This window comes from Syzygium oleosum, unplaced genomic scaffold (assembly GCF_021117445.2).
Source record: "Syzygium oleosum isolate NSW1041296 unplaced genomic scaffold, Sole_v2.1 Sole_v2.10, whole genome shotgun sequence".
NCBI lineage: Eukaryota > Viridiplantae > Streptophyta > Magnoliopsida > Myrtales > Myrtaceae > Syzygium > Syzygium oleosum.
This window is the reverse complement of record NW_026607494.1, coordinates 10,387,179-10,413,989: the sequence shown is the minus strand read 5'-3', so window position 1 is coordinate 10,413,989 and position 26,811 is coordinate 10,387,179. Positions and strand designations below refer to the sequence as shown.

The following is a 26,811-nucleotide window of genomic DNA, read 5'->3' as shown; positions in this document are numbered from 1 at the left end:
AAACTGAGTCGCCTCTCGCGTCAAGCCATTTCGTCTCTTCGAAGACATCCAATAAAATTGAAATGACACGTTAGATCCTTGCTTTTACCTTTGTTCTTTCATTAAGATCAAAATCAATGCGATAATGACAATTCCCAAAAGATCTTTAGGAAGGGCAAATGATTTTTGTCCACGTGGCGAAACGTAACCTAAAAATAGGGCACATTTCTTGATTAGGAAAAAGAAAAGACCGAGGCACTTTTGACATCCAAAAAGCTCCTTCTACTTTCTGGTTGATGGGAAATGCTCGTTGTCACAGGAATCCAAACACAAAGCAGGCCACTCCCGTCAAACTGTGCCTGAAAATATAGGGCCTAATTCCAAATGAAAATACAAACTTCAAGTCGAGTAACAATTTTAATTTTAATTTTTTTATCTTATAAAAAATCACCAACTTTCATTTAAATCCCAAATCCGGCCCCCTTAACTTAAAAACATTGATTATCCAACTTGACTATTCCACCTCAACAATAAATTCACGTGACTTGTTGAGTGGATTTAAAGCATTATTCATTATCTTCTTCTTTGAGTTACAGCTTGAAAAATAACTGCAAAATTGTTCGTCTCCTTCGCTTCATCGGCAAGTAAAAAAGATCTCCAAATTGAATCTATCTGACCAGACTTCGTTGTTTTGTCATAATCTAAAGTTGTAGACTGCCGTCCATCGACAAATGCCATGGACGAGATCCGTCAAGCTCACGACCATAACCTTTTTTCTCAAATAAGGGTGACTTTAGAGAGAGATAGAGTCAACTGAGGGGGCTAGATTTGGGATAAGGATGAAAGTTTGTGATTTTTTATGAGACAAAAAAAAAGTTAGGGCTAGAATTGTCACTCGACTTAAAGTTGTAGATTACCGCTCGTCGACAGACATCATGGACGAAATCCGCCAAGCTCACGACCATATCCTTTTTTCTCAAACAAGGATGACTTTAGACAGAGAGTCAACCGGGGGGAAGATTTGGGACATTGGTGAAAGTTGGTGATTTTTTATGAAACAAAAAAAAAGTTAGGCCCAGAATTGTCACTCGACTTAAAGTTGATACTTTTTTATGAGACAAAAAAAGTTGGGATCAAAATTATCACTCGATCTAAAGTTTGTCTTTTTTTTGGAATTAGCCCTTGAAAATAGAACCCTCGATAACTAGGAACACATGGACGAGACCCGCCAAGCTCAAGACCATATCCTGTTTTTTCAAACAAGGGCGACTTTAGAGAAAGAGTCAACCGGGAAAAAAGATTTGAGATAAGGGTGAAAGTTAGTGATTTTTTATTAAACAAAAAAAGTTTGGGTCAGAATTGTCACTCGACTTAAAGTTGATACTTTTTTATGAAACAAAAAAAAATTGAGGCTAAAATTGCCACTCGACCTAAAGTTTGTGTTTTTATTTTGGAATTAGCCCTTGAAAATAGAACCCGCGATAACCAGGAACACATGTTTGTTACTAAAGAAATTCGTTGTTATAAGAAGGAAATAACTTGTTTGGGCTGAAAAAATTGTAGCGGCTCACCGTGCTCAAAATCATCGTCCAGGCCCGGGCCAGTCTACCGTGACGTCGGGCCGCCCTCCAAAGGCCCAAGAGATTCCGCACTCTGGTGCAAACCGCCAAGAAACAAAACAGGAAAAACGATCATTTCCTCGCGTCTTCCTCGTGTTTTCTTCACGGGGGGGTCGAATTATTTCCCAGAACCTTACTCCACTGTCCCTGTCACGTGACCTGGGAAGCGACTTTTTGCTTACTAAAACTGAAAAAGATATCTTGCTTGTACGCATTGCATACCCGACATAATTGGTAGAAAAATTGACAATGCGTGGTTGTATTGTTCTCTCACGGATCCTTTAAGAACCTCAGTCAACATCTCCAGGATCCATAAACTTTGGAGTCATTTGCTAGCATTGATACAAGACAGGCGGAGACACAGCGGAGCGGAGGAACATGGGAACAGTTGGAGCTGAAGATGATGGGAGTGCACGTCCAGTGAGGAATAAGAACAGGGCAGTGGTGTCCGAGGTCAACGATGATGGTTTTGACGACGAGCCGACGGGTTACCAGCAGCCGTTGGAGATCCGGAGGAAGAGTAACAGAAGATTCTATGTGTTTGCTTGTGCAGTCCTTGCTTCCCTCAACACTGTTCTCCTGGGCTATGGTAACAAACTCGAAGTCCCTCTCTGTTTTGTGAGTGTTTGACTGCTGTAGTCCCAGTTGATGGGTTCCAACACATTAGCATTGAGCTTCTAATTTTGTTTCAGTCAGTTTCCTTACTCATTATCCAGAACAAAATCTGTACTGTTTTGGCCTGGATTAACCTTTGTCTACGCCGTTGTTCATGGAATTTTCTGATTTTCAGAGACACATTGTGCAAGGTGTGAAAAGTCAAAGATTGGTGAATTTTGCCCTTGTTGAGTGGTCTCTAGAATTGCACCTTTTGTAGTCTCAGTTCGCTTTTCTCAAGCGCTCTTGACATAAATATCGCTAGTACGTATGCCGTTCGAGTCTGATGCACATCCAAACACGGATGACCTAGTGAGATTTTCCGTATCTTCTTCTTGTTGGCTAAAGGAGGCTGCTACTATGTGAACCTTTTGTTGTATTATATGATTTTCTGTTAGCTGGGATTGGACGGGGTTTGCTTGTTAATAAAAGTTAGAAAAGCCAATTTGAATGTCTCACGAGTTTCTTCACCTTTCCTTAGATTTTGAACAGGTTAGTGATGTCACAAATGACTTGATGTGTCTTTGCTACTCTGCAGATGTTGGTGTCATGAGTGGAGCAATCATATTCATTCAGGAAGATTTAAAAATAACTGAGGTTCAGACAGAAGTCCTTGTTGGTTGTTTAAGCGTAGTTTCGCTCTTTGGTAGCTTAGCTGGTGGCAGAACATCAGACATGATTGGCCGAAAATGGACAATGGCTTTAGGTGCTATTGTCTTCCAAGTGGGTATCGCTGCTATGACTTTCGCATATTCATTTCAAGCACTGATGATAGGGAGATTGCTGACTGGGGTTGGGATTGGCATCGGCGGTGTGATAACGTCGGTTTACATTGCCGAGATTTCGCCATCCATCAGTAGGGGAAGCCTGACCTCATTTCCAGAGATCTTTGTGAACATAGGAATTCTACTTGGTTATGTCTCAAACTATGCATTTTCAGGCCTCTCCGTACACATTAATTGGAGGGTCATGCTTGGAGTTGGGATGTTGCCCTCCGCTTTAATCGGTTTTGCACTTTTTGTGATCCCCGAATCACCAAGGTGGTTGGTCATGCAGAACCGAGTTGATGAAGCAAGATCAGTGCTTTTTAAGACGAATGGAGATGAGAGTGAGGTGGAAGAGAGGCTCGCAGAAATACAATTAGCAGCTGGAGCTGGTAACAATGCACAGAAGCAAGGAGAGAAAGCCGTGTGGCGTGAACTGTTGAGCCCTTCTCCTTCTCTACGCTGGATGCTAATCACTGGCATTGGACTCCAGTGCTTCCAACAGTTAACGGGCACAGACGCTGCAGTGTATTACAGCCCAGAGATTTTCAAAGATGCTGGAATAAAGGGTAATTCGAATCTACTAGCGGCTACCATTGCTGTGGGCGTTACCAAGACTTCATTTGTACTGGTTGCTACATTTCTGATAGACAAGCTTGGAAGGAAGCCTTTGCTTTATATTAGCACGATCGGCATGACAGTTTGCCTGTTCAGTGTGGGAGTCTCTCTTTCTTTGCTTAAGGAAGGAGTTGTTGGTGCCGCGCCTGCATTGGCAATAATATCTGTTTGTGGTACTCTAGCGTTCTTCTCGGTAGGAATTGCCCCCATTTGCTGGGTGCTAACCTCAGAGATTTTCCCTTTGAGGTATCGTGCTCAAGCAGTGGCGCTTGGGGCGGCTGCTAATAGGGTATGCAGTGGGCTTGTTGGCATGTCCTTCCTCTCAGTTTCTCACACAATCACAGTAGCCGGCACATTTTTTGTGTTTGCCGCGATGTCAGCTCTTTCGGTCGCGTTTATTCACTTGGTTGTTCCAGAAACCAAAGGAAAATCACTGGAGCAGATTGAGTCTCTTTTTCAGGATCACTATAGTGGGAAAGGAGGCTATGTCAAGATTGAAGATGTCGAGGATCACGTGCACGAATAGTCACTTACCTATTGCCATCTTCAATCTACGTGTGGAGCTTCAGTTCAATATAAGGAGGTCCAGCATCAAGAATTAGAAACAGTTATCAACCTCTCGAGCAAGCGAAAGCAGAATCTATCAAGTTGAAGTCATTGTTAAAATTACCGTCACTCTCTTCTCGGATGGCTGCTTAGCCTGACAAGTCCGATAAATGTCAGCACATATTAACAGAGAAATCATAGCTTGCGTTATTGAGGAATCCTAATATTTCCAACTTTCATATTTGAAATGCTCTGTATTATATCCTAGAGAAGTTCACCTTCAATGAAACATTGAAACCATTTCTGATTCAGAATTCCTGCTTTTACCTCGAAAAGTACTCTTTCCTTTTGGCCATATACGTGGAAAAAATTACTCTTGATTTTAGAATATATACGGTTGCATGCTTAGAGTATAATTCTCCTTGTGTCATACTGTGGTATACTTGGAAAGGGTGCAAAATATCCCTCCCTTTGTTTAGTCTTTTCTGATACATGAACCGGTCGAAATGAGGACTTTGCCTATGATTCCGTTGCCCAGTGTTTTCATCGGAGTTCTCTAAATTGACGAGGAACATTACACATCTTGAGAAATTGAAGCGAAAAATAAATAAAGAAAATTGTCTGATTATACAGAAAGGGCCACAGTTTACAAATAATGCAAGAGCAATACGAAGGACAGAGTTTCAGAGTTCAAAGTCGTTAGATATATGATCAATCTACAATTCTGGGCAACATTGCCTGACGGTGATGTCATTAAGAATTTTGAGAAAACAGTTGTCTAACATGTGCCAGAACTTCTTGGCATTCCCTATTGTTATCATTATGTCTGCTTCGGACATTATGCTAGGATTCACGATCGCCATGCCAATGGCTTTCTGTCTGAAAGCTTATGTCAGGCTCATAACAAATGTTGGGGATATATGAACGATAATACGACCTTAAACCACGCAAATTCAGTTTTTTAATTTGTTATCAACAACACTTGCTTAGATTGCAAGCAACTCAAGTAAAGTTATCGAGAGGTCCCGTTTTCTCTTGCTTTGGAGGTTGATAAATTTTCTTCTTTTCCTGTAGATGATGGACCTTCTTCAATAAATGCATACCAGCAAGAAGAAAAACTGAAATCTGATGAAGTTTTCCCCTACAGTCAGCTTTCCGGTAAAGAAAAGTTGGGCGACTACTGAAGATGCCAATAATTAAGCGACTGGACCTGCACAAGATGCTCAATCTTCCAGCCTTTCCAATCATGTCTGTTCTGAAACAGCGACTCAATCTGCTCCAGTGGTTTTCCTTTAGCATGCTGGACAAACACAATGCAACAAAAATACCCGGCGTTGCAGCAAATACTAAAAACGTTCCGGCCACCATAGTTGCTTGAGAAATTGAAAGGAAGGACATGGAGACAAGACCGCGGCACACACTATTACCAGCCATCCTGTGAGCCGCTGCCTGCGCACTATACCTCAACGGGAAAATCTCCAACGACAATGTCCTACAAATGGGGTCAATCCCCATAGAGAGCAAAGCCACGTTACCACAAAGAAGAAGAATAGGCAACAAAGGTGCTGCCCCAGCTCCTCCTTCCTTTATCAAAGATAGAGACCCCCACACTGAATAAGCAAACAGTCGTGCTGATGCTGATAGTGCTACTATAAGGCAAAGGCTTCCTCCCGAGTTTGTCAATCAGAAATATAGGTACCATTATAAGTGTAGTTTTCATATCCACCACAGCAATTGTACCTGCAAGAAGATTCAAATTACCTCTCCTTCCTGCGTGTATGAAAATCTTTGTGCTGTAAACGACGGCAGCATCAATATGCCTGCAATCTGTCTGAAACACAGGATTCCAATTCGCGCTATTAGCATCCGCCGTAGAGGAGGAGAATGGCTCAGCAGTTCACGCCACATGGCTTTCTCCATGTACTTCTCTGCATTATTGCCAGCTCCAATGGCTAATTGCATTTCTGCAAGCCTCTCATCCACCCTCTCGGGAAATTGATGGTTGTGACTACTGATTGCTGCTGCAGTACAAAAAGATTTACTCCGAGAGAACCTAGTAGTTGCTTGGCAATGCACATCATGATATCTACTTAGGTAGATCGATTAGATTTCAACTGTACAGATGCATATATTTTAAAACCACCTGCCAGAGACGATTCTTTTCCAGTCGTGGTGGAAAAATTAGTTGCTTTGAACGAATTTTTCTTCCTAATATGTGCAACTCATAGTGAATTAAATTGAATGGACACAGCATCATTAGTAAATAATTTTTTTTTTTTGTAAAACTGGAACCTTGAGTGCAAAATGTAACAAGGTTTTGATATTTGAGTCAGATTCGTGAGCTAAAGAAACTTTGGAAACTTTTAGAAATCTGAGGACAAACATCACTTGAACTCATTTTCTTGATAATATGGTGGAAGCTTCTTCATTCATAGTATAAAACATAGAAAATATGCCGTTTTTTTGCATTGTCATATTTTTCTTCCCACTAAAGTTAAGAGTGGATATAAAATGATTAGTGCAAAATGAGTAATGAAGAATAATTCGGTAGACTTTCAATATTGTTCTTGATGACATGTGCTCGGGAGGTTGACAACTTCAGTTTTTCTCTACTGGATAAAGGACATTTTACAATGCTTGCATATCCGCAATGTGAGTCAACAAATCGTGATGAAATATGGTTTTTTCTTCTGTAATCAGCTTCTTGTAGAGAAAGTTCTGTCATTTGCTTGTCTGCTGAAGATGTTGGTACTTAAGTGACTATTTCTGCACAAGATGCTCAACATCTTCCATCTCGACATGGCTTCCTTTCTGATCATGCGGGTTCTCAAACAGCGACTCGATCTGCTCCAATGATCTCCCTCTTGTTTCTGGGACAAGTGCGTAAACAAATGCAACAGAAGCAGCTGAGAGTGCAGCAAATAAAAAGAAGGTTCCAGCCACGGTGATTGCTCGAGAAACCGAGAGGAAGGACATGGAGATGAGCCCACTGCACACCCTATTGCCAGCCGCCCCAAGCGCTGCTGCTTGAGCACGATACCTCAGAGGGAATATTTCTGAGGACAATACCCAAGAAATAGGGCCAATTCCAACAGAAAAGAAAGCTACATTACCGCAAACAGAAAGAATCGCCAACAAAGGTGCTACCCCAGCTACTCCTTCCTTTAGCAAAGAGAGAGAGACCCCGACACTGAACAAGCAAACAGTCATGCCTATCGTGCAAATATAAAGCAACGGCTTCCTCCCAAGCTTGTCAATCAGAAATATTGCGACCAGTATGAAAGAAGTCTTGGTGATACCCATGGCAACCGTAGCTGCGAGAAGATTCGAATTTCCTTTCATTCCAGCATCTTTAAAAATCTCTGGGCTGTAATACACGATAGCATCTATGCCTGTTATCTGTTGGAAGCACTGGATTCCGATACCCGTGATTAGCATCCGTCGTAGAAGAGGAGAAGGGCACAGCAATTCACGCCACACGGGTTTCTCTCCGTATCTCCTTGCATTATTACCGGCTCCAGCAGCTAATTGTATTTCTGCGAGCCTCTCTTCAGCCTCTCTCTCGTCTTCGTGTGTCTTTAAAAGTACCAATCTTGCTTCTTCGACTCGGTTCTGCATGACTAACCATCTTGGTGATTCAGGGATTACAAAGAGCGCGAAACCGATGAAGACTGATGGCAAAATCCCAACTCCAAGCATGACCCTCCAATTTATGTGCACTGAAAGGCCTGCAAATACATAGTTTGATATATAACCGAGTAGGATTCCTAGATTCACAAAGATCTCTGGAAAAGAGGTGAGTGTGCCCCGACTGATGGCTGGTGAAATTTCGGCAATGTACAGCGAAGTTATCATGCCTCCGAAACCCATTCCAACCCCAGCCAGCAATCTTCCTATCATTAGTACCAGAAATGAATCAGCAAAGGTCATAACAGCTATGCCCACTTGGAAGACGACAGCAGCTAATGCCATCGTCCATTTTCTACCGATAATGTCCGATGTTCGGCCACCGGCTATGCTACCAAAGAGTGAAATTACGCTCAAAGAACCGACAAGGACTTCAATCTGAACCTCAGTTATTCTGAGATCTTCCTGAATGAATATAATTGCTCCACTCATGACACCTCCATCTGCAAGTAGTGAAGCATATCGATTCATTCGCGACTTAACAAAGTGTGGATGGATTTAACTGAAGGTGAGCAGCTTGTGACACATTAATCTACCGCAAAATCATCCACCCACCTAAGAGAGAACCAGAGATGGACAAAAATCTGATGTCCATGATCAATGCAAAAAGCATATCACTGAAGCAAATGCTTACACAGAAGTGGACATTAGGCAATAAGAACTTAGCAACTTACTAATTACCAATGCAACACAATGCTTAGCATTCAATTCGATTCAGACCATCAAATGAGATGTGCATAACCTGTCTTCCTCTCTCTTTGTAACAAAGGATCTTCAAGTTCTGTCGGTGCTTTAAACAATTTTCTCTTCTCCTTATTAGTATATCACTCAGAGTCTACAATTTTATAGGACCTACTGAAGAAATCAATTCCCAGATCTGATCGAGAAACGAGTTGGTATTTCTCATTTTCATGGACACTTCTATACCAGAAACATCGTAGCCCCTCCGGGACCTGGACTTTTGCAGTCAAACATTCACAAACAACGATGCAACTACTGATAACAAAAAAAAAAAAATAATAATAGAGAGAACAGAAAAGATGCTGTCACCAACATACCATAACCTAGGATGACAGTGTTGAGAGAAACGAAGACCGCACAGGCAAAAACATATCTTCTGGTACTTCTCCTCCTCTCCAACTGCTGCTGGTAATGAACCAAATCGTCCTCAAAATCACCGTCCTCGATCTCGAAACCCGTTTTCTTGTACTCCTTCATACCCTTCCGTGGATCTGCCCTCGCATTTTCTCCAGTTCCCACCGATCCCATCTCCTCTTCTCTTCACCGCCTGAGCTCTATCAAACATAACAAGAGACTTCCGGTTCTCCCATAGAAAAGGACTTGGCAGGTGGGGGGTCAATCTTTCTTCTTTATTTTTTTATCAGGTCGAGTTCTTGAGTTTTTCACATGTGGAAGTTCACCCTAAAATAACATCAAGTGGGTGCTCTGGAGGTATCAAAGCAGCAAGTGGAGTGAGTACAATATAGGATAGTCGCATCTTTTGGCACCCTTTTGGCCCTTTACTACAGTCACTCTGGCTCAGCTCCCTGTGGTTTCCAGAGGTTGAAGGCTAAGGAGGAACGCAAAGAAAGGCAACTTGCCACCGCCTCGCCTCGCCTGGTCGCGCGATCTCAGGGGGCACAGAGCAGGACCACATGCACAAATATTCTATGGAAAGCAAGGCAATCACCAATGGTGAATCTCAATCCTCTTGCGAGTTTTTAATGTCTCCCTTGGTCTTGAAATTGACGATGGAGATTGCTATTGGAACATGACAGAATCATCTCCAAGAAAGATAGGGTCGTATGTACAGATGAGACCTATTTGGATGGATTAGATCTCTACTGTACAGATAAATAGAGGTCAACAACGCGTGCGAAAGTGTTTCATTCCAGTCGTGGCAAATAGATACTTCTGACTAATTTCCATTTGTCATTTCCTTTTCATCCTGAACTTGAGAATGGATACGAGATGAAGTTGGAAACTGTACATATGGAGTACATTAGATTGATTTTCAATATTGTTTGTTGATGGCATGTCCCGTGTTGGGGTGGTCAATAAAAACCAGATACCTCATTTTGTGCAAATTTACCGTTGACCGGTAAGTTTCAAACAAATTGATAGAAAAATTATTTTGTTCTGAAAAAATTTAATAAAAATTATATATTTTTTTCTATTTTTCTTGAAAATATTAAAAATAATAGAGAAATCAATCGAGGAAAGCTAATGGAAGACGCCCATTCAATAAAACCAAATTGCAATACAAGTCCATTTTCAAATAATATGGGAAAAAGATACACTTAGTGGCCTCCTAGTAGTGGTTAGTCACAAACGACCGTATCCTTCCCTTGATTCGGATGATCCAGCATCATTGCTGACCTCTTGTTCATATAAGGCACGTTCTTATGGAGTTGATTCTTACAGAAACCAATAATGACTACGACGACTATTTCTAAATTTTTCGCTGACAAGCAGGGCCTATTATCTTCCAAGATCTATTTACTAGGACCGAACGTAGATTCCGAATGTACCATAGACGCCAGTGGGGGTAAGTAAGTCACGAGCTATAATGGAGAGAATCGAAAAAGTGGTGAGTTGCCTCTTTCGACATTACATAATGTTGGCATTATCTTTGCCAGCTCTATCAATATTGAGCCCATTAGGCACATGGGCTCGACCTGGCAATGCCCAAAAAGGGACACGGCCCAGAGCCAAACAGGCCCGTGCCTGGCACGTCCCGTCGATCTGATGGGTAGTGCTTGGGCACGGGCACAATCATGTCGGGCCTGGGGCCGGCATGGCCCATTGCTCTACCCTAGTCCTTCCTTCACGTCGGGTACTTTTCACTGAACCGAAGGCATGTGCTATGATGAGCGAGATTTGTTGGTTGATATAGTCACCAAATAGGCCAACACTAGTATATTCAGCATCATCCAATCAACACATCGACTTTAATTCCATTTATGGGGACCTGCAACAGAATAGGAAGCCAAGTATGAACCTGTTTGACCAAAAAATGTATGAACCTGCACTCCTTCAAAAACTTAACTATCGAATCATGGACTGACTATATTTATAATTATTTCATTCCCTATTGATTATCCTATGTGAGATTCCTGAAAGGCTGGAAACATCGGAATATAATTCTTTTCCAGTAGCGGCGGAAAAATTAATCTTCCCAATGTGTGCAGCTGATAGTGTATTAAATGAATGGATGATTGCAGCATCATTAATAAATAATTTTATTTTTTTTGTAAAACTGGAATCTTGAGTGCAAAAAGTACAAAGTTTTGATTTCTGAGTCAGATTTGTGAGCTAAAGAGAAACTTTGAAATTTTTTACCTAGAAAATCTAAGGAAAAATATCAATTAGACTCATTTTCTTGATAATATGGTGGAAGATTCATTCGTAGTACAGAGCACAGAAAATGTGCAGTTTCTTTTTCATTGTCTTATTTTTCTTCCTGCTAAAGTTAAGAATGGAAACAAGATGATCATTGCGAAATGAGATATGAAGAGTAATTCGATAGACTTTCAATATCGTTCTTGAAGACGTGCCATGTCGGGACGTGTGGTGGAATAGCAAAACACAGTAAATATGGATACAGGCAGCTAAATTGCTGGACAAATGCTAGTAGGTTCTAAGAAGTCTTAGTTTTCCTCGTAAAAATGGTCTAAGGAAGGCGAATTCTTCCCATGTTCTCTGGAGGCAAGATTATGTTCATTGTTGATATTCTGTCGGAGCTTTTCGGGCATGGATAAAGGGAAAACCCTCAGATTTCCTCACAACACAAGCTACATTTCCCATTTCGTCCAATGTACCGACGTGCATCCGAATTGTCACGGCAAATCAGTCATGTTAGAAGAGACTGAAAGTAAGTTTTCTCAAAGACTAACTTGATAGGTCTTGTTTTCTCTTGCTTGAGAGGTTGACAACTTCAGATTTTCTCTACCAGATAATGGGCCTGAAGTTTTACAACGCATGCATATCTGAAATGTGAATGAAGGAAAGGTGATGAAATATGGTTTTTTCTGCTGTAATCAGCTTGTCGTAAAGAGAAGTACTGAAGATGCCAGTACTTAGGTGACTTTCTCCACAAGATGCTCGACGTCTTCCATCTCGACCTGGCTTCCTTTCCAATCACGTGGGTCCTGAAACAGCGACTCGATCTGCTCCAATGATTTCCCTCTTGTTTCTGGGACAAGCGCGTAAACAAATGCAACAGAAGCAGCTGACATTGCAGCAAATACAAAAAACGTTCCCCCTACCGTGATTGCTCGAGAAACCGAGAGGAAGGACATGGAGATGAGCCCGCTGCACACCCTATTGCCAACCGCCCCGAGCGCTGCTGCTTGAGCCCGATACCTCAAAGGGAAAATTTCTGAGGACACTACCCAACAAATAGGGCCGATTCCAACAGAAAAGAAAGCTACATAACCACAAACAGAAAGAATCGCCAACAGAGGTGCTGCCCCGGCTACTCCTTCCTTTAACAAAGAGAGAGAGATCCCAACACTGAACAAGCAAGCAGTCATGCCAATTGTGCTAACATAAAGCAATGGCTTCCTCCCGACCTTGTCGATCAGAAATATAGCGACCAGTATAAAAGAAGTCTTGGTAACACCCACAGCAACTGTAGCTGCGAGAAGATTCGAATTACCTTTCATTCCAGCATCTTTGAAAATCTCTGGGCTGTAAATGACGGCGGCATCTATGCCCGTTATCTGTTGGAAGCACTGGATTCCGATACCTGTGATTAGCATCCGTCGTAGAGGAGGAGAAGGGCACAGCAGTTCTTGCCACACGGCTTTCTCTCCGTATTTCCTCGCATTATTACCAGTTCCAGCAGCTAATTGTATTTCTGCAAGCCTCTCTTCAGCCTCTCTCTCGTCTTCGTGTGTCTTCAAAAGAACCAATCTTGCTTCGTCGACACGGTTCTGCATGACCAACCATCTTGGTGATTCAGGGATTACAAAGAGTGCGAAACCGATGAAGACTGAGGGCAAAATCCCAATTCCAAGCATGACTCTCCAGTTTATGTGCACTGAAAGGCCTGCAAATACGTAGTTTGAGATATAACCTAGGAGGATTCCTAGATTCACGAAGATCTCTGGAAAGGAAGTGAGCGTGCCCCAACTGATGGTTGGCGATATTTCGGCAATGTAAAGCGGAGTTATCATGCCTCCAAACCCCATTCCAACCCCAGCCAGCAATCTTCCTATCATTAATGCTCGAAATGAATCAGCAAAGGTCATAACAGCCACGCCCACTTGGAAGACAACAGCAGCCAATGCCATCGTCCATTTTCTACCAATAATGTCTGATGTTCGGCCACCGGCTATGCTACCAAAGAGCGAAATTATGCTCAAACAACCAACAAGGACTTCTATCTGAACCTCAGTTATTCTGAGATCTTCCTCAATGAATATAATTGCTCCACTCATGACACCTCCATCTGCGAGTAGTTGAGCATGTTGATTCATTTTCGACTTAACAAAGTGTTGATGAATCTAACTGAAAGGCGAACAGCTTGCAACAAATTAATCTACCGGAACTACAAGCAAAATCCGCCCACCCACCTACTGGAAAACCATAGATGCACTTAAATCTCATGGTCATGGTCAATGCAAAAACCATGTCACTGCAGCAAATGTTTACATAGAAGTGGACATTAGGCAATAAGAACTTAGCAACTTAGCAATTATTTTTGACGTTGGTAAATTCAATACGATGCTGGTAACTTGATAACATTATTAGCAACTCAAGAAATCTATCAACACCAAAGAATTTCATTATTTTGCCCTAGGGAACCCTAGAATTTCACATCAACATATGTTTGGATGTACTTCAGACCCAATAGCATGCACATAACGGACATATATGTAGGAGTCCTTGAAAAATGCAAAACTAAGGTTACCAAATGAAATTACATTGATACTCAACATATCACCGGTAAGTTGAGTCCTCGAGACATCTCTATTTTTCCCTTGAGGAATCTTCTGAATGACCAATGCCACTCACAATGCTTAGCATTCAATTTGTTTCTAATAATCAAACAGAACGTGAATAACTCGTCTTCCTCTCTCTTTAAAACAAAGGATCTTCCAGTTTTATCACTGCTTGGAACAATATTCTCTTCTCCATGAAACTTTATATCTATCAGAGTCTACAATTTTATTGGAGGACCTACCAAAGATATCACTTTCTAGATTTCATCGTGAAACGAATTGGTTACTTCAAACCACAGTCAAATTGGGGGCGTTTCCCCTTTTCGGGGAGACTTCTATCCCAGAATCATCGATATCTTCAGCCGTAACTCCGGGACTGGGACTTATGGCAATCAAACATTCACAGACAATTGTGCAACTACTGGCAAAAAAAAAAGCAGAAGAGAAACGATGCTGTTACCAACATACCATAGCCTAGGAGGACAGTGTTGAGCGAAACAAAGACCGCACAGGCAAAAACATATCTTCTGGTACTTTTCCTCCTCTCCAACTGACGCTGGTAATGAACCAAATCATTGTCAAAATCATCGCCCTCGACCTCGGAACCCACTCTCTTGTACTCGTTCATACCCTTCAGCGAATCCGCCCTCTCCTTTTCTCCAGCTCCCACCAATCCCATCTTCCTCTTCTCTTCAGTTCCTGGGTTCGATCAATGACATTACAAGAGACTTCCGGTTTTCACATAGAAAAAGACTTGGCAGGTGGGGGGTCAGACTTTCTGTTTTTTTTTATGTCAAGTTCAAGTTCTTAAGTTCTTCACATGTGGACAATCACTTATAAAATAACATCAAGTGGGTGCTTTGGAGGTATCAACACAGCATGTGGGGTGAGTTTATTATAGGAGAATCCCATTGTTTGGCACAATTCTTGCCCTTTACTTCAGTCACTCTGGCTCAGCCCTCTGTGGTTTCCAGAGGTTGAAGGCTAAGAGGGAGTGCACAGAAAGGCAACTTAAACACACACAGCACTACAGCAGCACCGCATGCACAAATTTTTTTACAGAAAGCTAGGCAATCATTAATGGAAATGTCAATCCTCTAGTGAGTTTTTAAGTGTCTCCTTTGGTCTTGAAATGGATGATGGTGATTGCTATTGGAGTATAAAAGAATGGATACAACTAATTTCCGTCGTCATTTCTTTTTGCATCCTAAACTTATAAGAATGGATACAAGAATGAACTGGGAAATTGGATGTGAGGAGTACATTGGATTGACGTTCAATGAAGGCATGTCCCGTGTTGAGGTGGTCAATGGAAACCTCATACCTCATTTTGAGTGAATTACCGTGTTCGGAATTGATGAAAGAAAATTATTTTGTCCAAAAAATTGAAATATTTTTTTCTTTGTGAATATTGAAAATAATAGAGAAATCAATTGTGGAAATTTAATGGAAAACACTCATTCAAACCAAATTGCAATGCAAGTAAATCTTCAAATAATTTGGAAGAAGAGTTACACATAGTGGCACCCTAATAGTGATTAAACAAAGACCAACCGTATCCTTCGCCATGATTCGGATGATACAATATTGTCGCTGTTCTCTTGTTCATATTGGGCACACTCTTATGGAGTCAATTCTTACAACACCCACTATAATAAGCCATTTTTTTTTAAAATTTTTGCAGACAAGCTGGACCTGTTTTCATAATGATTCGTTTGCTAATACTAAACATGGACAGCAGAAGATTCCATAGACGCCAGTGAGGTAAGTCACGAGAAATGTGGAATGAATCGAAAAAGTGGTGGCTAGTCTCTTTTGACGTTACGGAACGTCGTCGCTGTCTTCATCAATTCTATCAACTCCGTGCCTATTAGGCCCATGGGCCTGATCGGGCCCAAGCCTAAAACGAGGCATGGCCTTAGGCCCGGGCTCGATCGCGTAGGCCTCGGGCCGGCACGGCCCGTTGCTCTACCCTAGTCCTTCCTGTAGGTACTTTTCACTGAACCAAAGAAAGTGCCATGATGTGCGAGATTCCTTGGTCGATAGAGTCACCAAATAGGCCAACACCGATACGTACGGCGCTATCCAATCAACACGTTGACTTTAAATCCATCCATTTATGGGGAGGTGCTGTAGGACTGAAAGCCAAGAATGAACCTGCACTCATTCAAAAGTTTAACTATTAACACAGGACAAATAGATTTTATGATTGTTTCGTTCTTTATCAATTCTCCTATGCGAGATTCATGAAAAGCTTAATACTCTCACACGTGTATCTCAGCATGTCATTTACGCGTGCAATTAGCCTAATGTTTTAGGCTCGGTCTTAGTTTTATTTTGACCTAGACCTTCCTATCATTAAATTGCAAAAGAATATTAACTCACGTTGTTACAGAAACGGCTGAAATCGACGTCCCTCTTGCGCTTTTCTCCGAGATCGCACGGAAAATCAACACGTTCCCATTGAAACTCCACTTGGGCGTCACCTCTTCAAAGCAGGAAGAACGAGCGCAAGATAGAGAGAGAGAGAGAGAGAGAGAGAGAGAGAGAGAGAGAGAGAGAGAGAGAGAGAGAGAGAGAGAGAGAGCATGACTTTTGCTTCTGGTTCACACACGCACGCACACCCGGGCATTCTCGATCCGAACTCGACGTTCTTCACAACGGCAGAGACACGAACATCGAACAAACCCAGAACAAAGTCGAAGAAGATCAAGAGAAGTAAATAAGAGGCCTTGCGTTCGTACTGTTGTGTTGTTTGGAGCTGCAGAGAATCGGAGACATGGAGTCATTCGACGCCATGGACACCGAAGCCGAAGAGCACCCCCACGACCCGGACTCGCAGGACCACCGCTCGAGCCCTTTCCACGACGACGCCTTCATGGGCTACGACCCTGCTTTCGCCCCCTCCGATGACGTCTTCGCCAGTGTTCCCCCTCCCTCTGCTGAGGAGGGCGACGTCTTCGGGGACGTCGGTGGTGGCGGGTACGGCGACAGCCAGGCATCGCCTGAGGTCTACGGGTTTGGCGTATCGACCCCGAATCCGGATTTCGTCTCGCCCTTCGAGTCGGTGATGAACGGAGTAGAGGAGGAGGAGGAGGGTGGTGGAGGTCGTTTTGTGTCGGATGGGCCTCTGTTGCCTCCGCCAAGTGAGATGGTCGAGGAAGGTGCCGCTCGACGTGAGTGGAGGCGGTGAGGTTTCTCTTCTATTTATTTTCTTCCTTTATTCTTCTTTTCCTTTTTCTCCAGTCATATTGTTGGGCTTGGTGCAAATGCAATCTGATCATTTGTGTTTTAATGATTGAATATTGGTCAATCTGTCCTGTGCTAAGTAAATTTTCATCCATCAATAGCAGCATATCAAACGCTTCTTAAGAGTGATAAATATGTTGAATTTAATGTCCTTGACAACTACTGCATGGTATTAAGTCTTCATGCATATAGTTCTGTGTAAATTTGAGTAGGAACTTGATAGCTTCTATTCATAAGCGATGATTCTCATTTGTACCAGTTTAGCAGTTGCCGTTCGTAATAAACCAGGAAGGATTTGGTTCTTCAGTTACTTTGGATTTTTCTGTGGGTGTTTAATTTGGTTTCTTTTGTTCTCTGAAAGCATTATCTGACGTTTCTGCTTAGAGATTGCATTGTAGTCCCCTGTGACAACAGTTTGCACTACCCGGCACTTTTCTGTTTTCCAATGAATCTAGCAGAAAATGAGTTCAGATTGGAAGAGAAACCGTAACCACTTCTTGGATGCAGTCAAAACGCCATACAACTCGAGGAAAAGGAGAAGAGGGAGAAGGAGATGCGGGATCAGATTATTGCCGAAGCTGACGAGTATATACAAGCTTTCTACGAGAAAAGGAAGCTCAACTGCGAAACAAACAAGGCCAATAACAGAGAAAGAGAGAAGGTAAAACTTCTATTGAGTAGTCACCCAATCGCTCTCTTCGCACCTTTCACTTACTAATTCTCGATCTTCGTATTACGAAACGCCTAAGAAAACTTTGTTAGGTCACCTCAAGAGCATTACTTGGTTCTTTTATGTCAGCTGTACTTGGCCAACCAAGAGCAGTTCCACAAGGAAGCCGACAAGCATTACTGGAAAGCCATAGCTGAGATCATCCCTCGAGAAGTTCCAAACATTGAGAAGAGAGGGAAGAGGGACGCCGAGAAAAAGCCCTCGGTTGTGGTCGTTCAGGGGCCTAAGCCAGGAAAGCCCACCGATCTTTCGAGGATGAGGCAAGTTTTGTTCAAGCTGAAACAGCACCCTCCACCTCACATGATGCCTCCCCCACCGCCACCGCCCACGAAAGATGGGAAGGAGAAGGACTCAAAGGAAGGGAGCAAGGACAAAAAGAGTGAGAAAATTCCTACAGATGCCACATCTGGTGATGTTCCTGGCAGTGCTGCAGAGAAACCGGCTGCAGAGAAGCCAGCGGCCCCTCCCAAAGTCGCCCCCGATGGTGGCAACCCTGAGAAAGCAGAGGTTCCCGAAGCCCCCAAGGGAGAAAAAGCAGCTGAATCGGGGGCAGCCGCTGCCGAGTGATGCAACTTTTCCAGTCTCTTTTTTTCTCGATTAACTTTCTTTCTCTTCTTTTGGTTTATTTGAATGCTTACTAGCTGCCTCCGGTAGAGAATAATCACAACTTCTTGTAGTGAAGTGCGGAGCTTTTAATCCTACCTTGTTCTAGGTTTTCTGAGGTTTAGGTGGGAAATAGCCTTGACTGCTCTCTTCACATGATCTATTCTTATTCATTAGCTTAACTGATTTATCCCTTTATGTTACTGGTATAATTGTGTGAGCAGAAGATTAATTTGATTCAATAGACCCCCTTTCAGCTCTGGCATGCCTTTTGCCTGTCCTTGTCATGACCCTCTTTGTTAAATTTGAAAACACCAATCTTGCCTTCTTGACGTTGGCCTTTCACCAACGAACATCACTAAATGATGCTGGATTGGAAAAACAAAAATCCTTTCAACTAGCTAGAGTTCGTATTTCGAACTATGGTAGCTATAGCCAGTCGTAATGCTATCGAACTTATTTTTCCCTGGGCCAAGTTTTCCAGTTAAGATATTTTGTGCCCTTGACCACTAAGCTCCACTAGTATATATTCTCGGGCCCCTCGAATCTTCACATTGAGATCCCCTCCTCTCTTCATTGTCAGTGTCAGCACAGTTCCAATCGAAACTTCCTGTCCCGTAAAGAGCGATCAAGATTAGATAGTAGGAGATATGGCGAAAGTAAGTTAGATCCAATCTGAGCGGCACATTGAACATAGCACGAAGAGTGAAGATGATGCTCAAGTAAATGACCATCATAACCGAAGTAGCATTTGCGAGCCAGCTGAGTTTGCTGATGGACACGTACAAGCCTGCCGTGAATGCGGGGACATTTGAGAGCTACCAACAGTGGCAAAACCGCAGTTCCATATGCAAATAGCGCTGCTTGAGAGTCATTGATTTGTGCGTAGAGGAGCATGAGGACCACAACCATTGAATTGAACACGGTGAGCATATTGCATTCAGAGAATACATGGAACATAGTCTTCTTCATCGCTGTGGCAATGCCATGGCCTTGTCCTGTGCCAGAACCGTTATACCCTCCCAGAACTGCAAGACCAGCGGCGAAAGTCACAGTGGCCATGAGTGTTGCCAAGAGCAAGCAGGTGTTTACCGGCCCTTCATGAAGTCTCCTCTTAGAGTCTGAATTCGTCCCACTACAATTTCATGCTCTCGCTCTGGCATAAAAATGACCGAATCTTTACTTTCGGGTATTCCGTTGAACAGCAATATCCTTAGTGTTAGACTCTATCATGGAAGCAAAGGAAAAGACATTGTGCTATGTCTCTGTACATACAGCACATACTATCGGTGTTCGTTGCCATATATGACTTTGAATCAGATTTCAGTTGCATATATTGCTAGAACATACGTCGCCTATGAAAAGAGTGTGCTTTGCACTGGCTACGGATATTATAGAGACCGTCATACCTTTTGGTAGGGATAGCACCTTTTCAAGCGCTCTCGAGCAATGTCAAGCGCCGTGAAGCATGTCTTGGTCACCACCTTGAGATCGACTCTTGTATCCCTCGTGAGAAGGAACAAACCCCCAGATTACCGATACATTGTGGCCAAGTGGAGAGGTGTAGTCCTATCACTGTCCTTTTGATTCACAAGCTTCTCTGCTTCGGGACTTCTGAGTATGTATTCCGCGGCCAAGTATAAGCCATACTTTGCCGAAACATGCAGAATGTTTCGTCCCTGTCTGTTTAGGTACTCACTCAGACACCACGAAAGTAGATCCTTGACTGTCCCAAGCTGATTCATCTTGCAAGCGACGTGAATCGGAAAATTGCCATCTCTGTCATACTCGAGAGCGCTGGTGGTGAATTTTCTCAGCAAAAGCTGGACTCCGTCACCGTGATCAAGATATGCTGCTGAATGTAGCTGCATCTCTCAAATGGAAAAGCTCCTCCTTCCTTTCTGCCATCTCTTTCAGCAGACATTAAAGGCGCTGAGGATCCCAACGACCATGACTCATGGTTTACTTTCTTAGGTGATAATGAATTTGCTGGACTTATGCTAAAAATTTTCTCATGCAGACGTAGCCTGAGCTTTTTCTTATCCTTGGATCAGTGCTTGCAACGACAACATCTCATTTCAGAACTTGAAACTGAAGTTACCCAGATTCCAGTGAGTTGCCGCGGCGCAAACTGGGGTCATGTCCTGAATCCTTGATGGACCAAATCGAACAGCGAGCGAAAGTGTGAGGATCTCCGAGTGCTCGGCTTTGACTGCCAAATACAATGGGGAACTTTCCTTCCTTGTTTGCCCGGTGCAGAGTACCAAACATCAGAGTGACCATTCACCACAGCTTTAGGGGTGAGCGGTTCCGACCCAACTTGGAACCTGGTAGAATCGGTTCCCAGTTTTTGGAACTACGCTGAAACAACTATCTATAAAGAGGTGCTCCTGTTAAGATAATTCATCCCAAAACAAAAATCACAAACCGATTTTCTATTCAACGGCGGAAATAATTTCAACTCATTTTTGAATTTTCACCAAATATAAAAAGACATTGCTATTTTCTTGAAAAATGAGTTATTAGAAAGTGTTTTCCAATTACATCATGTTTGCACGTCAACATCGATGCTTCACTCATATATGTGTTGGACACTAATGACCTACAACATCTCTCTTTTATGGTCATTATATGATTATTAAATGAATTCAAATAAGTAGAAAGTGAAAGTAAAGGATCGGATGGATTTCCTATTATGTTCTTTAATTAGGCATGTGATATCCTTTAGGAATGCGTCTAACGTACCAATTAAAAGTCTTGATATCAAAATGAAACAGCCAAGCATGAAATAGAATTAACATAATTAAATACCATATTCCAAATCGCTATGTGAATAGAAATAAACTACAAGCTTACTAAAATAATCAACGAAGATAACACCTTATTAAAGAGAATAAATCCGACCAAAAAAACAAGAGAATAAATAAATTGGATAATATTGTAGTTGTTGAAATATCTCACATTGCATGCTATGTAGGTTATATACTCTTTATATACATGTGATTTCTCTCCACCTATTGGCTTAAGATTTTGATTCGGATATATATTCTAACATGGTATCAGAGTCAGATTTTGCTCCAATCTACATGTGCATCCATCGTCAAATTCCACAGTGTTACATATTCTTTATAGACATGTGATTTCCGTTTTTATATTGGACTTTCTAACAATTTCCAAGATAATTTGCATCTCATATACTATGAAAATTTATTGACTACTGAAGCTAGAGTTTACAGATTTTCACTGTATTATCGTGTTAGGAAAACAGCTATAGTTATACAATTTAATATTGAGAAAATATCGATTCCAGTAGCTGCAAAGTAAAAATCGAAAATTTGAATTATCCATACTGTGAGGACATCAATGCATAAATTTGTTATTTAAAATTTCATTGAATACAACTTTGGGGAGAATTATTAGAACAACGAAAAATACTAATAACTCTGAAATTTGTAAACTGGTATATAAACGATGATCGCCCTTAACTCAAAATCCAAATTTGAACCCGTTACTCAATCATTAATTAACATACAGATAATCATATAAAGTAAATTGCAAGGTCCTTAATTTTTCAAAATTACAAAGATTGTTCTTGTTCAATAAGCTCAAAACCAAATTCCATAAAAATACACATTCCAAAATTACATGCAACAAAAGTAAGAAAGAATTATTAACAGAATAAATAAAAAGAAAAAAGAAAAAAAGAATATAAACTAATAAATGGTACATTAATAGGTCGACGTGAAAATATAAAAGAATTTAAAAGTACGCTTGAGTTCTTATAAATTAAGTTGAAAATAGAAAAGTTTTTTCTTTAATTAGATTTGAAAATAAAATGATAAAGAGGAAAAAAACGAGGAAAAACTCAACTTCGTAAAAATCTTATGTTCGTTTGGCAAGTGAAGGGTAAGAAAATCTTTGGGAAAATGAAAAAAAAAAAAAGAAGAAATCTTAAAATTGGAGGAGCAAGAGTTGGCGGCTCGATTGACACGTGACATTCTATGGTGGTGGATGCTTGTGGGTTTCTCTCTTTGTATCCCATGTTAATGCATTAGAAGATATATAGAGATATGGATGTATCAGTAGGGAAACCGAGGAGAAAAGGAAGGCGAAAATAAAAGAAAGAAAAAGAGTGGGAACTCTCATTTCATCAAAGGGAATAAGGAAGATTGTGAATAGTTACTAATTGAAAGAACCATTAATCATACAGAATACAAGTCCGATGAAGTTTCGAGAACAGCCATGATCGGAATATACAACCCGCAGACTTTGACTATTGATTGGACCAAAATCCGGACAGCAATGGACGATTCCCAGTTAAAAATGAATAAATGGACGGTTGCAAATTTTTTCCATAAAGAAGGGAAAATTCGTAACACAAAATCTGACAAATCCTCGGACTGCAGATGCCGATAGGGTCACAGCCAGATAGTAGAAGACCACAATGCGCATAGCAGACATGGAGGATGGGAATATCAAGACTGCTAAAACCCCGATGACCATCGCGAGGTAAAGGACTCCGACTGACAGAACAAGGCTCCCGAGCAAAGTAAGTTTGCTCACTGCTACAGTTATGGCCGCGAAGAACGCCACCGACATGCCGGTGAGAGCCATTAGCAGTAATGGCCCTGTTGAGTGGTAAGCTAGCTCTGCAACATAGAAGTCTCTACTGAGACCCCAGAGGAGGACTACGACCGCAAGGATGGAGCTATACATGGCTAACGTGTTGGCGATTACGAAAACCTGAAACACTCCTTTGTGCAAGATGGTCGCCGTTCCCGGGTGGGGATCACTGGAAGCATTGTACCGGCCGGGCAACGTTACGCCTGCAGTGAACGTGACGGAGGCCACAAGCGTGGCCACTACCAATAAAGTATTAACCTGGTCCTTGATCCATTCGGCAGGAGATGATTTGCTCGCTCCAGAATGTTCTTCTCTTGGTGACAGAACGTCTCGACCTTCGATACGCCGTACACCGGCGACAATAAAAAATGCACGTCCTAGTAACTGCAATGTTCAAATCAGAGAATTAGTCATCAATCCCGAGCACATTAGATTCAGTTGAGAGTCAAGACAGCCCACAACCAAAATTGCACTACCGCTGGATTTTTCATCGACAAGCTTCCGGATTCCATGGCCACATCTAGGGCGGTCAACCCATCATTGTTCACAAGCTGCAAGTCGCTTCTCTTGTCGCTCGTCAAGGAGCGCATTACGTTGCAATGGTTGTGCATCGACGCCAAATGGAGAGGGGTGTTTCCACGGACATCTTCCGAATTCACCAGCTTCTCGATGATGACGCGCTTTCTGCGTGCCTTGAGTATCTTTTGCACCATGTAGTCGTTCCCGGCCTTGGCTGCAACGTGAAGAATGTTCTGACCCTCATTGTTTTTTATATCTGCCAGGTCGGGCCACGTGTCGTCTAGTAACTTTTCGAATGTCTAGAAGCTGCTGCCTTCGCAAGTGATGTGAATCGGGCAGGAGCCGTTCTTGTCAGTTTGAAGGGCGAGATAAGGGCATTTCCTCAGTGGGACCTCCGCTTGCCGAAAATACCCAACCGATGCTGCAGCGTGCAGTGGTGTCCCCCCGTCTTCACCGGGCACGTGAAGTAACTTCGGCAGCCGGTCTATAAATATTCTCAATAAACCTGGTATTATAGGTCATACTCGTTTAAATAACTGTTGCTGTTAGTTCCTGCAGTGTCATTTGCTGTTTTGACCAAAAGCTATTATCAAGCTTCCTCTCCAGATTGGACAAATATGAATATTGAAAAAGAGCAAAAAAAAGCAGAGCAATTCACTTACATCTATGCATTCATGGACTAGAACGACACATAAAAAGTATCCATTACCTAATGTCACATCAAATGTAGCCAAAACTGGTGACATGCCCTCTATCTTTTTATTAATAATATTTTGAATTTTTTTATATTTCTTTCTTTTTTTATTTTTTTTTCTTCCTCTTCCCCTTCCTTGACCATGGCCGGTTGCCGGCACCGGCGATCAGCCACAGGCTAGGGCTGGCGAGGGTGTCGCGTCCCTCGCCAGATTCCGCGAGGGCAGCTTGCGGCCTGGGCGAGGGCGGCCCTTGCCGGCCCTGGCCTGTGGCCAGTCGTCGGCTCCTAGCCAGGAATGAAGAAGAAGAAGAAACCAAGAAGAAAGAAGAAAACCAAGAAGAAGAAGAAAAAAAAATTTCTTTTCCATTTCTGATTCTTATTCCCAGAATCAAGAAGTTATTTTTTTTTTACTTCTTGATTTTGTTCCAAAACTGCATCTGGGAACAAATTTTTGCAAATTTGTGCCCGGAAACAAAAAATTTATTAAACGGATTTCTGTTCAAAAACTGATTCTGAGAACAAAATGATAGAAATAGTTACTATTTGGCAACTTGCCAAACATGCCCTAAGCCCCACTCCGAACCACTAGGCTGAGTATATATCTCGGCCCCCTCGAGTCGTCACGTTAAGATCCCCTCCTTCTTCATTGTCAGTGTTGGCACAGTTCCGATCGAAACTTCCTGTCCCATAAAGATCAATCAAGATTAGGAAGGAGGAGCTATGGCGAAGGTAAGTTAGATCCAACCTGAGCGGCTCATAGAACATAGCTTGAAGAGTGAAGATGATGCTTAAGTAAATGACCCCCATGACCAAAGTAGCATTCGCAAGCCAGCTGAGTTTGCCGACGATCACGTACAAGACTGCCGTGGATGCCAGGGACATTCGAGAGCTACCAACAGTGGCAATACCGCGGTTCCACACGCAAATACCGCCGCTTGAGGGTCATTGATTTGTGCATAGAGGAGCATGAGGACCCCGACCATCGAGTTGAACATGGTGAGGGTATTGCATGCGGAGAATACATGGAACATAGTCTTCTTCAATGCTGAGGCAACGCCATGGTCTTGTGGGAATTGGAGACCCATCAATCCGACACACAACTATCTAAAAAACGGTGATCTTGAAAAGATAATTCATTCCATAACAAAAAAACACAAACCAATTTTCTATTCCAAACAGTCAATATCATTTTTCAACTCATTTTCGAATTTTCGCCAAACATAAAAAGACATTGCCATTGCCATTTTCCTAAAAAATGACTTATTAAAAAATGTTTTTCAATTATATCATATTTTCCTTAAAACAAACGGAGTTTTTGTACTGTTTGCACGTTGGCATCAATGCTTCACTCGGATATGTGCGAATCAGTATTAAGGACGCTGATGACCTACAAGATCTCTTTTTTACATTTATTATGATTAATGAAATAATTCAAATAATAAGAAAGTGAAAGTTAAGGATCGGATGGATTTCCTATTAAGTTCTTTAACTTGACTGTTGACATGTGATGACCTTGGGGAATGCGTCTAAGGCATCAATTAAAAGTCTTGATATAAAAATGAAAAAGCTAAGCACGCAATAGAACTAACATAATTAAATACCATATTCTAAATCGCTATCGGAATAGAAATGAACTACAAGCTTACTATATAATCAACTAATATATTTACCATTTAACTATAGTAAATAAATTGGATAATACAATCGTTGTTAAAATATTTTATATCGCTTGACTATGGGTTATGTTATCTTTATATACATGTGATTTCTCTCTACTTATTGGCTTAAGATTTTAAGTCGGATATTCTAATATGGTATCAGATTTTTCATGCTCTACTCCAGTCTAAATGTGCATCTATTGTCAAATTCCACGAGTTGCATACTCTTTATAGACATGTGATTTTTGCTTTTTGGTTGGACTTTCTAACAATCTCTAAGATAATTTACATCTCATATACTATGAAAATTTATTGACTACTGAAGCTAGAATTTACAGTTTTTCATTGTATTATTGTCTTAGGAAAACGGCTATACTATCCAATTTAATATTGAGAAAATACCTACTCCAGTAGCTGCAAAGTAAAAATCGAAAATTTGAATTTTCCATATTGTGAGGACATCAATACATAAATTTTTTTATTTAAAATTTCATTAACTTTGGGGAGAATTATTAGAACAACGAAAATGACTAATAACCATGAAATTTGTTAACTGGAATATAAACGATAATTGCCCTTAACTCGAAATCCGAAGTTGAACACGTTACTCAATCATTAATTAACATATAGATAGCCATAGAAAGTAAATTGCAAGGTCCTTAATCTTCAAAATTACAAAGATTATTCTTGTTCAACAAGCTCAAAACCTAATTCTACAAAAATACGTATTCCAAAATTACATGCACGAAAAGTAAGAAAGAGTTTTTAACAGAATACATAAAACGCAAAAAAAGAAAGAATATAAACTAATAAACGGTACATTTATAGGTTGACGTGAAAATACAAAAGAATTTAAAAAATACTTAAATGCTTGTAAAATAAGTTGAAAATAAAAAAAAAGTTTTTTTCTTTAATAAATT

At 41.5% G+C, this 26,811-nt stretch overlaps 5 protein-coding genes across 7 annotated transcripts; 2 read left to right on the top strand and 3 right to left on the bottom strand.

Moving 5' to 3' along the window:
• The first annotated feature begins 1,819 nt into the window (after window positions 1-1,819).
• LOC115680026 (probable polyol transporter 4) lies at window positions 1,820-4,494 on the top strand. 2 transcript variants are annotated; one of them, XM_056315164.1, is made up of 2 exons: window positions 1,820-2,187; window positions 2,734-4,494. In XM_056315164.1, exons 1-2 carry the CDS (start codon window positions 1,977-1,979, stop codon window positions 4,158-4,160), a joined length of 1,638 nt encoding a protein of 545 aa, XP_056171139.1. In that variant the 5' UTR covers window positions 1,820-1,976; the 3' UTR covers window positions 4,161-4,494. The 2 variants fall into 2 exon arrangements, with proteins under 2 accessions (XP_056171139.1, XP_030459638.1); XM_030603778.2 differs by having other exon boundaries at window positions 1,822-2,187; window positions 2,791-4,494.
• Window positions 4,495-6,710: 2,216 nt separating this feature from the next.
• Window positions 6,711-9,642, bottom strand: LOC115680025 (probable polyol transporter 4). Its single transcript, XM_030603777.2, has 2 exons — window positions 8,926-9,642; window positions 6,711-8,310 (listed from the first exon to the last, which is right to left on the bottom strand). The coding sequence occupies exons 1-2, from the start codon at window positions 9,134-9,136 to the stop codon at window positions 6,941-6,943; spliced, it is 1,581 nt and encodes a 526-aa protein (XP_030459637.1). The 5' UTR covers window positions 9,137-9,642; the 3' UTR covers window positions 6,711-6,940.
• A 2,053-nt stretch (window positions 9,643-11,695) lies between these two features.
• LOC115680023 (probable polyol transporter 4) lies at window positions 11,696-14,494 on the bottom strand. The gene is made up of 2 exons (XM_030603775.2): window positions 14,284-14,494; window positions 11,696-13,322 (listed from the first exon to the last, which is right to left on the bottom strand). The coding sequence occupies exons 1-2, from the start codon at window positions 14,492-14,494 to the stop codon at window positions 11,947-11,949; spliced, it is 1,587 nt and encodes a 528-aa protein (XP_030459635.1). The 3' UTR covers window positions 11,696-11,946.
• A 1,903-nt stretch (window positions 14,495-16,397) lies between these two features.
• Window positions 16,398-20,404, top strand: LOC115680028 (clathrin light chain 1-like). Of its 2 annotated transcripts, XR_008817291.1 has the most exons (5): window positions 16,398-17,004; window positions 17,572-17,725; window positions 17,864-18,374; window positions 19,817-19,958; window positions 20,089-20,404. XR_008817291.1 is itself a non-coding variant. In XM_030603779.2 (3 exons), the coding sequence occupies exons 1-3, from the start codon at window positions 16,595-16,597 to the stop codon at window positions 18,359-18,361; spliced, it is 1,062 nt and encodes a 353-aa protein (XP_030459639.1). In that variant the 5' UTR covers window positions 16,398-16,594; the 3' UTR covers window positions 18,362-18,639. The 2 variants fall into 2 exon arrangements, 1 of the variants encoding a protein (XP_030459639.1); XM_030603779.2 differs by lacking the exons at window positions 19,817-19,958; window positions 20,089-20,404 and having other exon boundaries at window positions 17,864-18,639.
• Window positions 20,405-22,714: 2,310 nt separating this feature from the next.
• Window positions 22,715-24,022, bottom strand: LOC115679916 (protein ACCELERATED CELL DEATH 6-like). Its single transcript, XM_030603640.2, has 2 exons — window positions 23,497-24,022; window positions 22,715-23,404 (listed from the first exon to the last, which is right to left on the bottom strand). Exons 1-2 carry the CDS (start codon window positions 23,731-23,733, stop codon window positions 22,715-22,717), a joined length of 927 nt encoding a protein of 308 aa, XP_030459500.1. The 5' UTR covers window positions 23,734-24,022.
• Between the last annotated feature and the right edge of the window lie 2,789 nt (window positions 24,023-26,811).